The sequence below is a fragment of the Dipodomys merriami genome, unplaced genomic scaffold (assembly GCF_024711535.1).
Source record: "Dipodomys merriami isolate MVZ:Mamm:240054 unplaced genomic scaffold, mDipMer1.0.p SCAF_2, whole genome shotgun sequence".
In the NCBI taxonomy this organism is placed as follows: Eukaryota; Metazoa; Chordata; class Mammalia; order Rodentia; family Heteromyidae; genus Dipodomys; species Dipodomys merriami.
Window position 1 is genome coordinate 30,021,880 of NW_027203381.1, and position 16,961 is coordinate 30,038,840.

General features: G+C 37.7%; 1 protein-coding gene across 13 annotated transcripts in view; it reads right to left on the reverse strand.

The window, feature by feature from the left end:
• Dtna (dystrobrevin alpha) overlaps positions 1 to 16,961 on the reverse strand; it is a 333,587-nt gene that overhangs the window by 43,570 nt on the left and 273,056 nt on the right. For 8 of the 13 annotated variants that reach the window (XM_070029341.1, XM_070029340.1, XM_070029339.1 and 5 more), the window contains 2 exons: positions 9,621 to 9,698; positions 8,951 to 9,043 (listed from right to left, as the gene is read on the reverse strand). The exons of the other annotated variants lie outside the window; for them this stretch is intronic. In XM_070029341.1, coding sequence (XP_069885442.1) covers positions 8,951 to 9,043; positions 9,621 to 9,698 — 171 coding nt within the window. The remainder of the gene's footprint in view (positions 1 to 8,950; positions 9,044 to 9,620; positions 9,699 to 16,961) is intronic. 13 annotated transcript variants of the gene reach the window in all.

The window sequence follows — 16,961 nt, forward strand, 5'->3', positions numbered from 1 at the left end:
ATCCCTACTGGTAACACTCTCCAATGAGATCAGAGGCCAGCTGGAGAGCTGGACTCTAGTTGCATGGAAGTCTTTGAGCCAAGAGCACCTCACTAAATCAAACCTAGAATTCTCCAGAAACTGTGAGATAATAAATGCTTGTTGTTTTAAGATGTTAAGACTTGGAGTACTGTACTATGCTGCAATAGGTAGCTAGTAGAATTACTATTTGTAATTATTCTAGCGTAACCTGCCTTTTATATTTACTTCCAATGAAGTAGACTTCTAATTTGCTCCCAACAGCACTAATGGTAATTGTTTACTGGCTCCTATACATTTATTGAAATAGTTTATTTCTATAAATTACTGATTCTAGCACCTCAAAATTAATAGAAGGAGAAGTACTATTAACTCTCCCATAATTCAGAAAAACCTTAGCTTCTGAACCCCTTCATTCAAGATTAAGTTGTGTGTGACATTTTGAAAACCTTTATGAACTACACCAATAATGTTAATCTTATTAACAGAATAATTGGTCTTAGTTTGTCTTATCAGTTATGATATATTTAAGGTCAATGAAAATGAAAAAAAAAAAGAATTCATCTCCTTCCCAAACATACTTGCATTCTTATTCTTATGCTTTCGTTTCTAAAGGGAACAAAATAATAGTGATACATTAAAATGATCCATTCCTAAGTCAACATTAAGGTTGTAAGAAGGGTCCATTGTGAAGACTCAGATCCATATAAGTTAATATACAATTATTTATATATACACCAACATTTAAACATCCAGCAGTCTTTTAACCTTTGTTCCAAAGTGTGTGCTCTGGCATGTTGGGTCAGCCACTGCCTAGCAGTTCTTAACTGTTAGGCTGAGTCCATCACTGTACCCATTTTCCTGGTCATTCTGAAGATTTTCTTGTCTGTCTCATCTCTCTGTTCCCTTCCACACTCCTCATGCAAACTACACCTATTTTAATCTTAGTACTTACATTTTAATCTGAGTGCTTACATTCAATTTTAGGCTTTTTCTCTAGGATACAGTAAATAGCTAGAATATCCATGAGCTTCTCTGTTTATTGTTAGAGCTCTATGCTCAGGTTTCTTTTGCCTTCAATACAATGGTGAACAACACATGTAAAAAGCATTTGGTGGCACAATGCCCGAGACATGGTAAGCACTCGAAAATGTTAGTTAGTATAATAATATTGTTTTGCCCTCTATAGTAACTTATCCAGGTCTATGGACAATCATGGCTTCTTTCACAATGTCACCTACTATCTAAAATGTATGACGCAGTGCTTCACGAGCATTAGCGTAAAAGGATAGTGATCTTGTGACAAGGCAGATTCTGATGGGGGGGATGGGCTGGGGCCCGAGAATCTGTATTTCTGATAAGTTTCTAAGAGATGATATGCTGGTCCATGAAGATCTGAGTGGCAAGCATCCAGAGTATTTTGGAAAATAAAACAGAAAACTCAACATAGGAAATAAAACACACATCTAAAGCATGTAGAAGAGACCAGAAATTCTAGGCGTTATAAGGCCTATATCAAGTGCAATATTAACCCCAAAGGATATTGAGGCTTAAATCAGTACACAAGTTCAAAAATAATTTTAATAGTGAAAGACAATTATTTCTGAAAAAAAAAAACCACCCTGATGTTTTAAGCAGATATTTGTCTTTACAAAACAATGTCTATGCAATGGTACACCAGTTTCTTATTAGAAATTCAATAAGAGAAATGTATACTGTCTTTGCTTTGACCAGATGACTATCCTATTAAGAAACCATTTGGTTTTATTTTAACATGTTATCATCCCTAAGTGGCATATTAGAGATGAAATGCCAATTCAACACAGTTTCTGCAGGTAACAGGTCCCGGATGCTCCAAGCTCAGGCTGATGATCTGTTTGACGCTTGAAAGTGGTTTTTGTCAGAAACACTTGTGTTTTGATAAATAAATAATAATAAAACCCCTGGATGATAAAAGCATCTTTTATCACTGGCAAGCATGAATAATACGAAGGTTATATAAGAAGGCTTCCTAGCGATGTAAGAAGTGAAGAAATGGGAACCTGTCTGGTAAGTGATCAGTCATATCCCATAGTTTTTCTTCCAACACTGTGTGAACTGGGGCAGGGTGATCTATTACCTTTGTGTAGCCAAACCGTTTATGAGTCCACATGTGCTTTGTCAGTGCACTCAAATTATACAAAGGGAAATGATGCATTATTCTGATGAATCCCATTGTTTCAAGACTTCAATTACAAAGTGTTGAAAATGACTGGCCAATAATCCTTAAATCCTTAAATCATGAAAATAAATACCAATCTCAGTACTCTCTCTAGCTTTAACTATTTATTTCAGGATTTCATAATTGCTAATCTTGCTATAAGACCATAATGAATCAAAAACAGGTTGCTATACTCACTGCACTTCAGAATGGAGAAATATCTTATTTTGAAAGCTCTCTAGTGTCTATTGCTAGTGATTTCAAATGGCATCCTAGGACACTCAAGTGATCCCTGCTAAGGGCTTACTAAATTGCGATTTAGCAAAGATTTTTGGGAACTTAGAGAGTCCATTCCTTCCTTTCTTTTCTTTTCTTTTCTTTTCTTTCTTTCTTTCCTTCCTTCCTTCCTTCCTTCCTTCCTTCCTTCCTTCCTTCCTTCCTTCTTTCCCTTTCTTTCTTTCTTTCTTTCTTTCTTTCTTTCTTTCTTTCTTTCTTTCTTTCTTTCTTTCTTTCTTTCTTTCTTTCTTTCTTTCTTTCTTTCTTTCTTTCTTTCTTTCTTTCAGCTTGACCTCAGCCTGGGTGCTGTCCCTGAGTTGCTCAAGGCTAGTGCTCTACCATTTTGAGCCACCACAGCTCCCCTTCTAGTTTTTGAGTGGTTAACTGGAGATAAGAGTCTCTTGGGACTTTTCTGCCTGGACTGGCTTCAAACCACAATCCTCAGATCTCAGCTTCCTGAGTAGCTCACAGGCATGAGCCACCTGGCTGTTCACATTTCTTTGATTTCTCTGTTGTCCTGTTTTGACTTCTAGGATGGAATTGTAAAGCAAAAAGAAGTATGATCCAAAGAGTGTCTGTATTTTTCCCTTGCTAGTTTTTCATTTGTCTAAATGAGGAAACATTTTTTGGGGGGGGTCTGATTGTGGGGCTTGAACTCTGGGCCTGGGCACTGTCCCTCAGCACTTCAGCTCAAGGCTAGTGCTCTACCACTTGAGCCACAGCGCCACTTCTGGCTTTTTTCTTTTTGCTTATGTGGTGCTGAGGAATCGAACCCAGGGCCTCATGCATGCAAAGCAAGTGCTCTACCACTGAGCCACCTTCCCAGCCCCATGAGGAAACATTTTTATTGCTACTGATTAATTTTAAGATCATTGGATCTCATGCACTATTCTTCCATTAAAATCCAAGTCTTAGAGAAGGATTACCACCTGGCAAGGCATTATTAACACTTCCATGAGGGTTTCTTTTTTCGATTATTTCTTTTCTTTTGCACATGGTTGAGAATAAAATGCTATGGGAATAGAGTTCTGTTGAGCTGAGTGGGAGTCAGCAGGCACAAGTTGGAGTGGACAAGTATGAGGTAATACTGAATAGTATTTTTACAGAGGTAAAGAATGGGGGAGGGAAACATAACTCTTAAATTTAACATGATGCCACTTTAAGGACAACAAGACAGAGAATGATGAAATGATAATTTTAATAAATAGTAAATAAAAGGCAACTATAATAAAAGCCATCATAATGGCTTCTCTGAATGATGTCTTTAAACTCCTTTTGCCAGGACCTTGACAATCAAAGTATGCATGACAAATCTTTGCCTATGCATTAAAAATACTAAAAGCATATAGTTCAATGGATTCAATGTTTAAGTGTGATGTGGAGTAAATTGTGACTCCCCTGAGTATCTGTTGAAATCTTAATACTCTAGTATTTTAGATTGTGACCATATTAAGACATAGTGCTTTTAAAGCAATAAGTAAGGCAACAGAAAATCCTGAGTTGGTCTCCAACCCAACCCGATCAACACCTTCCTAAGAAGAGGAAGAGATACTAGGGATACACTGGCATAGGAAAAAATGATTTGGGGAGATGGTTCATTGGCAAACTAAGGAGAGAGGAGGAGGAGGAAGAGGAGAAGGAGGAGTGGAGGAGGAGGAGGAGGAAGAGGAGAAGCAGGAGGAGGAGGAGGGAAGAGGAGGAGGGAGAATGTACCTGGCTCCAGAACTGTGAAGAATGTAATCTGATGTTGTTCAAGCCCATTAGTCCATGGTATTTTATTATGTCAGCCTTAGCAAACTAATACCAAGAGAAAGAAACTGAAGAGCCCTGGATTTTTTATTCTTGTCCAAAGCTACTTTCAGTTTATAGTATTATTCCCCCCTTATTAATTCATTTTTGCCACATTTGTGAATTATTGGTATTTATCCTCGGCTGTATATATAAGACATTTACCACTTCTGTCTATACAAAGCTTGACATTTTACTTTTTTATCTGCTTTGTACAAGGTGTTACTCTATATAGGTAAGCTTTTACAATTAAAAAATACTTTAAATCAGTTGATCATTGATTTCCGCCCCCCCCATGGGAAAAAGATATATGGCACACCAACCAATTAGAGCCAGAGACTCATGCGCCCACCACTCATCCAATGTTGTCTATTATAATAAAAGGGAAATAATTTGTAAGTCACAATAGAGACTAATATGATGAGCCTACCCCCTGAGGTAGTGTGTGTGTGTGTGGGGGATGCTGGGAGCAAACCCAGGGTCCTAGACATGCTAAGGAAGTGCTCTAGCACTGAATTACAGCTTCCATCCTGATGTGGTGCCATTAATCTAAGCCAAGAAACCAGAGGAGTTATCCAATCTTCACATGGATGAAGACGCAAGGATGAAATGAGAAAGAATGTTGTATAAAGAGGAAAAGCTACTATCCTGGTTTTGAGGCAGGGAAGGGTTTGGCTTAATGTAAGAAATGAGCAAATACTGATTTAACTGAACAGAATATGGCACAATGTCATTGCAGCTGAGACTGAGAGAGACAGACAGACAGACAGACAGACAGACCAAGTATGACAGGGCTAAAGTATAGAAGGGCTTGTAGACTCTGGTGAGGAGTGTGACTTGTAAATTAAATGCTATTGGATAAACACTTGAAGCAGACCAAGAAATAAAAATTTAGTCTTCGTATATGAAAGCCATTAAAAAGTATTCTTAGATGTAGATAGATCTTTAAATCTCATGCATACAATATTATGGAGCAATTTTAAACTAGTTGGATTATCATCAGTCCACTAAGCAAAAAAATCTTTTGGCAATACAAATGTAAGATTCTCGCACTTGGGAAAACACGAGCAGAATAATTTTAACCTAGTTTTGTGAAATCCGAGGTATAAGCAAGTAACAGCAATTGATCATGACAGCAAACAATAACAGTCTGGAACCTGTAGTTGTTTTCTCCTCCTTCCTTTACAGAATGGACAGAAATATGCTAGAAGCTTCTGAATGGTATGTAAGTAGGGTATAATTGTGGTTAGAGGCAGAAGTTCCAGATTTCTTTATAATCTTTGGTCTGCCTGCCATAGATATTCTCTATAAATAAAACCCAGACACACTTGATGAGCTTCAGAAAGTCAAGGGAATTTCACTGTCTTATATTTTAAGATCCCTTCTCTCTTATTGGAGAAGGTGCTTAAAAGTCATGAATGCTTGCTTTGCATTTCCTTTCTTCTCTTTTTTCCTTCTTTTTCTTTTATGTTCTTCCTTTTCCTTCCTTCCTTCCCTCCCTCCCTTCCTCCCTCCCTCCCTTCTCTCCTTTCAGCAGAAACTCTCCACTGAGCTGGAATTTACTTATTTGCTTATCTGACATTGAAGCCAGCAATGGCAGCCTCAGACTCTCAATCTTCCTGCCTTACTTAGCTTACTAAGTGCTGAGATTACAGGCATGCACTACCACATCAGCTACAATCAACTTAACTGCTAGTATATGCTCAAGATATTTGTGAAAAGAAAATGAAAACATGACATTTCAGTCAGTTAAGATGTGTAGGCTGCAGGATAGAAAGTTTTCTAGAAGTCATATGTTGATGCAAATCTTATTTTAATTATTATTTTTTCAATGCTGGAGAACAAATCCAAGGCCTAGCATACAAATTAGGCAAGTGTTCTACCACTGAGCTGCACTTTCAACCCTTGATGTGGGTTTTAGATTCATTTTTTAAACTCAATTCTACTTATTTAAAATTTATCTTTAACTAGTTGTACAAAGGAGTTTCAATTCAACATGACAATTGATGAGCATAATGCATCACTATCAATGCAGTAATACAATTCATTGTACATATGTGGAAAATGGAACAGGTAACTTGGAGCTGGGATAGCAATAGAACAGATCGGATAGGGGAGAATGATGGAGAGTTTATAAGAAACAAAGTGGTCATGAAGTTGGATGGGTAAAGGCTAACATTTCTTATTGTCTAGAAGCTGTATGACTATGGAAGTTCAGGTAAACTTTTTTTTGTTTTGTTTTGTTTTTGTTTTTTGTCAGTCATGGGGCTTGAACTCTGGGCCTGAGCGATGTCCCTCAGCTCTTTAGCTCAAGGCGAACACTCTACTACTTGAGCTACAGCACCACTTCCGATAAACTTTTTGTTGTTGTTGTTGTTGTTGTTGTTGTTGTTGGTCATGGGGCCTGAACTCTGGGCCTGGGCACTGTCGCTCAGCTCTTCAGCTTAAGGCTAGCACTCTACCACTTGAGCCATAGTGCCATTTCTGGCTTTTTCTGCTATTTGTGCTGCTGAGGAATCAAACCCAGGGCCTCATGCATGCGAGGCAAGCACTTTACCACTAAGCCACCTACCTTCCCAGCCCTCAGGTAAACTTTTTAAACAATTAACTTATCTGTAAAATGGGAATGGTAGTTTTACTCAGTGAGCTTAGGCTAAAGACCAGAATAAATCATGCATATAAAGTTTTTGACACAGAATTTAGCAATGGGGCAAGGGCTTTGAAAAAAATAATAGCTATTAAAAATTAATTACCATTAACATATTTGGTAATCAGCATTGTCACATATATCACCATAACTGAATGAAGATAAAGCATTATCATCTAGTGATGATTAAAGAGACTGAGAGATATTTCCATTGCTTCTATAATCATGACAGCTGTAAAAAAAATTAAGGTGTAATGGGACATAAAAGAAAGGGAGGGAAAGGAAAGGGAGAGAGGAGAAAATTCAAGTTGAAACTTCTGAAGGACAGAAAGAGGCTCTGAGGATTATGGACACTGCTATTCACATGGAGCGCCTCATCGATCAGCCTTCCATTCTTCTTTGTTTTCAAAATACAAATATCTGTCTGGCTTTTATCAGGCACATGGAAGGTGTCTCTTTTGAGACGGTTTTATGGTCTCAAGTGACTATCAAGTCAATATGATTAATCACTTGACTGGGGAAAATGGCTGGCATTGGCAGCAGTAAGCTTTTCTCTTTGGAGATTTCTTTTTTGCTCTCTTAATTAAGAAAAGGTCAAAGAAGAGTGGCAGAAAGGACTGGGGTGTGCTTAGAATTACTGGGGAGAAATCATAGTCCTAGATCACGTCATGCCTCCCAATTGAATCTGTATCCGCTGTATTCTTTCAAGCTTACTGATATATGACGATTACTCTTTATAATATAATATTTAGTTCTATCATACCAGCTGTCAGGGAACATTGAGGTATCATATCTGTTGCAAAGATTAACGCAATCTCATAGTTTTGAGATGCTTTTGTGAAAAAGCAGATACTATTGAATGTAGAGGCTCAGGGAATTTGACCAAAGTAGTGGGCTGAGGTCAGCTAAAAACACATTTTTATCTCCTCAAGGAGAGAAAGATAGGATGAAATTAAACCAGTGTGTTGCTTATATGGTTCCCAAAATACAAATTCACATATATGCACTGCATCTGTTACAACAAATAAGTGTTCGCTAGTTCATCAGATCTAAAACTGTCTTAGATGCTAATTTTGCCAACATTGGTCTATGTGTCAGAAAAATCAAAGAAAAGGAACTCTGGAGACAGTCAAGGAAAGAACTCTAAAAACAGAGTCCAGCAATACTAGGTGGTGATGGTGAGCACAGATCTACCCAGTGGCCATTGCACATTTGAGGGATACTTTGTGAAATGGAATGGAAAGGTCACCTGCTGTGCTGAAGGTGTAAACCATTCTCAGGTGAATTTACCCTCTTGGCCCATTTTATAGTTATCACCTTAGAAAACCCATGGGTTCTTAGATCAAGGAAAAGTGGAGCTGCTAAGGGAATTAAAGATTTCTAAAGAACTGGGGATGAATACATTTGTCCAACAGCAGTCTAAAGTACAATGAAGCATATGTAAGTTGGGCATCTATGGTCTGCCCCTTTCACTCAAATGGCAAATGGACCATTTATTATCAAAAAGTACTTTAACCAGGCACATTTGTGAGTAATAGCATTGTTGGAAGAAAGTTTTTCCCATGGTAATTATTTGTTGAAGAAAGGGTTTCCATTTATGCGCTCATCATACTACTTTCCCTAATTTTCACTTCTATCTTCAATGAAATAAAGCATGGGCTTCTTAAATTAGCAGAGACTTCCACATCCTTGGATGAAGACAATTTTTTGCATTACCATCATGGCATAGGCCTGACTTAATGGGACCCAAATTCCTTCACCCATCAGAATGCTAATATTTGGCAAAGCACCCATTCATACACACTTTCACCTTAGCTAAGTTGAAAATAAAGGTATGAGTTTTCTGACAAACCAATAGAAGTTTCTAGACTGTCATCACAAAAGACTTAATGGGATTAGGTAAGAAGTGTCTTAGTGACACCTTTGACATGCAGTGACTTTGCTCATTGCTAAAAAGACTTGTCACCCGATCAGACTGACCCCCTCTCTAAGGACAGTCCAGCAGTAAAACCTCCACTAACCATGATGGGTTGTTCCGGAGCATGTTGACATACAGCCCGATGAGCACATGTTCATCAGCTAGCCTGTCAGCTACATTCAGGCTGTATTGTATCCTGAAACAGGGCAGGAGGAAACAAAGGGTATTAAGAGGGGTGGACAGAAATAAGCAGAGAAGGTAGGAATAAGCCTGTGGTTAAAAAAAAAAAAAGCATTCAGAAAACCAAGCCAGTTAAGCATAAAGATAAGTGGTGATCTGTGTAAAACATAAGCAAAATCCAAGAAATAAAACTCACAATTTCCTTGTACTACAAAAATAAAGGCTTCCATTTAGGCAGAGCAACTTTTTAGAAAACAGATTTGCATTCTTCACTAAAGCCAAGGTATTTATCTGTACACCAAACATATTGAAATGGGTCTCAAGCAAAGATTAAGTATCTTTTGGGAAAAATCAAATCATCCACTTAGTCATTCAAAAAGAAAAACAAAAGGAAAAAGGAAATGAGGAAAAGTGAATAACTACACAGACGGGTCCACTCAAAATAACTACTCGGTGCTGTTAATTGGGTTATGAGAAAACTGTTTTTACTAAATGAAAGATGGGCTTTCACACACAAAGCATTCATAACAAAAAGCAATTCCTTTTTTAGTTGAGTTAATTTAGGATTCCAGCACACTCTGGCTTTAACTTACCCTTTGCCCTTCAGAAAAGCTGGAACAGCCCTAGCCAGCATTTTGTTCTGCTCTACTTCACTGTCCTTGGGAGGAGGGCTAGTTAATAAGATGGGAAAAGCCAAGAAGAGCGTAAACACGGCAACGCATTCAGGAATAGAAATTGGCAACAGAAACTCCCAAGTCTAGATTCAAGCTTTATCTGGACAAATCTCCTAGTTATTTTGAAATGTTCAAAATGTTTTCAGATTTCCACAGAGTTCAACTTAGGAGTAGAAGCCTGGCCTGAGGACCATAATTACAATTACATGAGCCACTACATCCCCTCACTTGGTGCCTGCTATTTGTTTAATGTGTGAGCATTTATATTGCATGGGACTAGACATCACGAAAATTGGTTTAACATTTATTACAAAATATCATGCAAACAGCTTAGAATTTACTAAGTCCTGCTGGCCTTGAGATACTACTCAGGAAGTTTATTTCTAGGCCTTTTCCCAGTTATCTATTGGATAAAGACTTGAAAATTACCTAGAAGTGGTTGTTGTGTTAGATATAAATGTTTTATTAGAGTTCTTGATTATAGCCATTCTAACTGGGGTGAGGCCGTATCTCAGTGTTGTTTTGATTTGCATTTCTTTTATGGCTAGGGAGGTTAAGCATTTCTTCTTGTGTCTATTGGCCATTCTTATTTCCTCTTCAGAGAAGTTTCTCTGTAAGTCTTTAGCCCACTTATTCATTGGGCAGTTGTTTGAGGATTTATTGTTGGGGATTTAAAAGAACAGACCTCCGGACCAATAGAATAGAATTGAAAACCCAGAAATGAACCCACCGACCTATAGCCATCTAATCTTGGATAAGGGAGCTAAAAAAATAGAATGGAAGAAAGACAGCCTCTTCAGTAAATGGTGCTGGCAAAACTGGTTAATCGCTTGTAGAAAACTAAAGCTAGATTCTTATATATCACCCTGCACCAGAATCAACTCCAAATGGATCAAAGACCTCGAATCAAAGCAGACACCCTGAAAACATTACAGGATGGAATAGGAGAAACCCTAGGTCTCCTTGGCACAGGCCGAAATTTTCTTAATAGAGACCCAGAAACACAACAAATCAAAGAAAGATTGGACGAATGGGATTGCATGAAATTGCAAAGTTTCTGCATGGTAAAGGACATAGTTAGGAAGATCAATAGAATGCCCACAGATTGGGAGAAGATCTTCACTAGCCATACAATGCACAAGGGTCTCGAGGGATGTGGACAGAAGGAAACCCTACTGCATTATTGGTGGGAGTGTAAACTTGTTCAACCACTTTGGAAAGTAGTATGGAGGTTCCTCAAAAGACTCCACATAGAACTCCCCTATGACCCAGAAATCCCACTTTTGGACATTTACCTGAATGATCACAAACAAGACCACACTAAAGCTACCAGCACAACTATGTTTATTGCAGCATTATTTACCATAGCTAAGATATGGAAACAACCCAGATGCCCCTCAGTAGATGAATGGATCAAGAAAATGTGGTCTATATACACAATGGAATTCTATGCCTCCATCAGAAAGAATGACATTGCCCCATTTGTTAGGAAATGGAAAGACTTGGAAAAAATTATATTAAGTGAAGTAAGCCAGGCCCAAAGAAATATAGGTCCCATGGTTTCCCTTATTTGCAATAACTAGTATATGTCTGAGACAAGCAGAAAAGGTCAGATAAGTTGATGTTAGGAGAAATGAACCCCAAGATAAGGACTCAAATGGTTTTTCTTTCTTGCTATTGTTTCTAACATATTTATAAGATGATTTCTTTATTGTTTTGTATGTTCCTCCCCAACAGTATAACCCCTGTTTTCACTGTATTTGATGTTGGTATAATTTGTGGAGGGGAAGGGAAAAAACAAATTGTTTAAATAGGGATACAGGTGGACTCATTGCAACAATGAGATGTACAAGACGTTATGTCGAAAACGAACTTTACAACTTTGACACGGGGTGGGGGGGGCGGGGGAACAAAGGAGGAGGCAACAATGCTTGATAAGAAATGTACTCATTACCTTGCTCATGTAATTGTAACCCTTCTATACGGTATTTTCACAATAAAAAAAACTTATTAATAAAAAGAAAGAAAGAAATGTTTTACTACCCTGCATTTCTTATATCAATATTAACAAGTTACCAGTAAAGACACTGTCTAATCAATAAAGCAAGCCAACATTTTAGATTCCATAGAAGGAATATTAATTTTATTCAGTAATTTAAGTGACAATCCCAAGGTTTGAAATATGATTTTTATTAATATATAAATAGAAATATAAATGATAACAAAGTGTGGCCAGGTCCAAGCCACCCAGGAGCTACTGTGATGATAGGTGTATTTCAATTGGGAAATACATCAATTTTTAAAATTGCAACTGAACTAGAAGTGCATTTAAAGAGAATTTAACCGCTTTGAGGTAAGAATTTGGACCACACATTCAGGTACCTAAAACCACTCCCTCTTCATTCATAGAAAATAAAAAAAAGCTGTCTGACTCTTCAGATATTTAACTTTTGGTATCTAAATTACAGTGTTTTACAAGATACTTTCTAGACGCTCTAATATACACACATATGGATAGTATATGAAAGCTTATAAAACAGTAAACCATATAAAACTTTAACTAAAGTTTTAAGGTTGTACTATGAAGTATCCCTCAGATTGAAATCCTAAAAAGAACATACAAAATTATAAATGAGTACTATAATACTATTATGCACATTATATTCCAATTCTGATTTTAATAGTATATATGAAATATTCCTTAGATTGTGAAGTCTCTGGTAAATTATATTAAATGTGACTCATAAAAAAAAGCCTACATAGTACAGGCAATCTACTCTAGAGTTGTTGAATATATGGCCTTTTTACTAAGCTCTTTGTTAAAAGGTACAATACATAAACAAAGCTGACTGTAAACACAAATTAGAGTAGGGGTGTAATGTGATGTTTTGCCATATACATATATGTGTATCTATACATATAGATACATATACATACCTTATAGAATGATTAAATCAAATAGTTAATACATCCCATCCTCACCACACATGTTTTCTTTGGTGATAACATTTTAAATCTTTTTACTTAGCTTTTTTTTGGTGTCAGTCGTGGAGCTGTTTTGTTCAAGGCTAGCACTCTGCCACTTTGAACAACAGCTCCACTTCCTGTTTGCTGGTGGTTTATTGGAGATATGAGTCTCACAGGGAATTTTCTGCTTGGGCTGGCTTCAAACCATGATCCTCAGATCTCAGCCTCCTGAGTAGCTAGAGTTACAGGCATGAGCCACCAGCATATGGCCTTTTTCAGCAATGAAATACGCACTGTATTATTGTTAACTATACTCACCAGGCCCAGCAATAGTCATTTAAACTTTAAAAACAATAAATTAATGTTCTGAGAGGACCTACTTTCTTGATAGCTTTAAAGATGTTCATCAGTGTACCAATCTTCATCTTCTAAGATCATGAAACCTGTCCATCATGGCCAATCACCACCTGAAGCTGTCATAGATGCTTTTCTGTGTGGTGTTCTATTAGCCCACCAAAATAGCATTGCAAACCTCTCTACTTTAGCAATTCTCCCTACATTCACTATTCTGTAACCAGTCTCTAGTCTGCAGCCCAATATCCTCACAAATTCTTTTTTTTCTAACTTAAGGTATATGTATTTATTGCACAATTAATTTCACATGCTTGCAAAACCTCCCCAAACAGTGTGAAAGAGCCGTAATTCTCTCTCCAAACTAAATGATTTCTCTGCCTTTTTTTGCTTCTTGGCTTGTTCAATATCAGAAATTATAGTGATGTTTCCTAAATCTGAAAGCCTAGTAATTATCCAGGTACATCAAACCCACTCATGCAGAATGTGAAAGTAAAAAGAAAGATTCAGAGTAAAGAAAGGAAAATGTTTGATGGAGGAAGTTGATGTGTTAGACTAAGAAATGCCATTCCCAGCACACAAGCAGAGATTCTCTAATAATAGCAGTAGGGGAAGACTGGAATGAAGGAAGAAATTCACTAGATTTTTCGTTTAATGGTCTGATCCTTTTTTTTTCTCTATTTCTTGGGGCTCTTTTTCTGTTCCTTGATTTGCTCCATTTTCTTATCTTTCCCCTTCTTTTTACTCCTTCTTTCCAAGTCCCAGCCTCCATGAAAGTGATGAGTAGATTCTACACACACACACACACACACACACACACACACACACACACACACACACACACACACACACACACACACACACACACACACAGAGTATGGAGATGGGGCTTTACACCATGTGTGTTTATAAGTTTCTGCAAATAAATCATATTGTTTTGCTTTGATTTTTGACAACTACACTCACTGTCCAGATTGTTTCTATACTTTCAAGAGCCTGTCTTAAGTTCTCATTTTTATCACTTGCTTTTGGAAAGCCAAAAAGAAGACCTTGAGTAGAATACAACCCAAAAAAGGGAAAACAAGTCTTTCAAAACCAAGTGAGTCAAGAACTTTGAATGCACTGAGAAGCAGGTTTTACTGAACACCTAAATGTTTAAAGTTCTTTTACCAACATGTCTTCTGCAGTTCCCAAAGAACTCAAAGAAAGGAAGCCATGTCAACATCTTTTTCCCTGAGTTGTGAAAACAGTGAGAACATTTAGGATTCCTTGAAATCAGTGTAATCCCACAATATTTTATGCAATACATTAGATGACTAAACCTTCATTTTGTTGCCCGGTGGTTTGCATGAAGGAATTATATAATCCTCCTCATTGTCTGGGGGGGCCTTACCCTCAACACTTGGATCCCATTTCCTTTCTTAGGATTGAGCCCTTGCTGCTTATTAATGTATCAGAATGCAACATCAACTTGGGATTGTTGATCTGTCTTTTCTAAATTGAGTTTCAGGGAAAAGCAAGACCCCACATTGTACGTATACACATCTCAGTTTTGTTATGCAAGGCCTTCATCAAGACAGAAGCTCATTCCTCCACCCACACATTTTAATTTTTGTGTACTATTGAGGATCTGATAGGAAAGGCTGGTAGCTACGTCTTCGTCTGAAAGCAAAAAAGCCAAAGGATATTCCTTTAAAATTCTTTCCCACAAGTTTCTCAATATTCTCACCAAATCCTATAAACACCCCTGAAATGTAGCATGTGTTGTGTAAACAGCTTTCCAATAATGTTCAGGCATGCATACACATATACGCACACATACACAATGACAATGACACAATGGGTTCTGGAAGGAGAGGATACTTTCCATGTATTTGGAAAAGTCTCTCCTTAGTTTTGAAGTACAACAACCAAAAATAATTTACAAGCACTGCTCCACTGAGGAAAATTAGTTTTGGAGAAGTAGCTAGTAGGCTGTGAGCCTTCCTCATAGGTACTACAAAGCAAATACAGTGTTTGTAATGCAAGTGTTTTATGGAGAAGCACCAGGAAATTGAATGTTGGATTATGTTCAACACACTGTAGGAATTATAAACAGTTTTGTAACATCTAGTAGAATGTTACTACATCTAATACGGTAAGTACTATCTATAATAATCAAAGTGAGTAACTACTATGTAACTATAAAAGTACTTGTGAAACCTTTAGATGATGTTTCTAATATTGAAGATAAAATAAACTAGTCATCCAATCTTTCAGGGTTCTTATTGTAGCTAATAAAGAATAAGGGGCCATAATTAAAACAATTCAGTAACCATAGGAAAAGGACTAGTTAACCGCCATAAAGTAAGAGAGAGTTTTGACAAAATAATTAAGATTTCATGAAGGAAGCATGTACAAACAACAACATCAACTGTAAAAGCAGTTCTTGAGCAGTTCTTACAGGCCTTTGAGCCTGTAAGGTCAGTCCTTATTGTAATATTTGTAATAAGACTGTGGTGTCTTTCATGAGCTTAGACACAGTATTGCTGGTCTGCTGTATTTAGCTCTTGGAGCCCTTTTTCTAGTGAGGGTGATACACTGATATTGGTCCAGCCATTCTTTCCTATATATTTTCAAGACAAGAATCTAGGGATATGGTTTATAATAAAAAAGAAATAAGACAATTGACAAAGTAGGTAATTTGATGCCCAGCCTAACTGCTAGTCAAAATTGAATGCACAAGTGCATGTGACACCAAGACACAGATACTTGCATGCATACACATCCATGCACATCCACATGCACATACAACATTTCAAAATCTAAAGAAAATGGCATTTGAGAATCCCTTTTATTAAGTAATGGGAAAGTGAACCAAGTCTACAGTGGGAAAAGGATCTAAGAACAGGGCGGTGACAGAAGCTGTGGTAACCAAAGGTACACACTCATAAACCTGCATGAGGTAGATTAGGAGAAAGTCTTGACTTCAAAGATATGCCCTAGTGCCCTTTGAAGATCAAAGTGGTGGGCTTGCGAAGAGGGTAGCAGAGTAAGGTTAGGAACTGTAGTGAAGATTTTTGCAGTGGTGATTCAGTCCCTCCTTACTCTGCTCTATCTTTCTCAGATGACTAAACTTTCCAAATCACAACTCAGGCTACACAAAATATCTGAAGGGTAGGCTTCCCTGCTCTCTTAATGCTGTGCTTACTGACCAGTGTAATTCTGCCAGTCTAAGACTGAGGCCAGAGCTCTTGGTCATATCTCGTTGGTTTTGTTCTAATTATAGAGAGAACAGGGCCTTTAACTTATGCTTTTATCTGTCTTAATGGGTTTGCATCAACCTTAGTGTACCAATGTGGTTAGCAAGTAGAAGTGAATCACCAGTAGCATTAGCAAGTGAGACAAATGAAGACCAGAGAACAACAATCTGGATCTGGAACAGTTACATCAGAAGGAATAAGATGGTCTTTCTTGGGAAGGAAAATCAGGTAGCAAGGGATGGCTCTGACTCAGTAGGACAGGAAGGGTACAAGGCCTGTTAAGTCCTCAAGTTCTTACCTGGATTAAGGTCAGTCACAATCTATTGTCCTTGCCTCGCCAGTTAGAACTAAAGACCATTTTGATAGCCCCCTTAATTCGAGAGTCTTAAAATCACCAAGTAAGGTCTTGCAGATGGTACAAAATCAGATGCTTGTCCAAACAAGACCCATCACTGCAACTTCCATATTTATTCCCTTCGCAGATACTGTTCTAAAGCTGTGGACTTAATACAAACAAGTGAGAAAGGGAGGAAAGAGTTGAGAAGTCTAGCTTATTAAACAGAATCTCATCTGTCCCCACCCCACCCCAGACTTCCATCTCTACCAGGACAAGGATTTTAATGCTGGCATAGACTGTCTAGCCATCTAGCAATGGAACGACTACTGCCATTAGGGATTCAGACCATGATACTGGCCATTA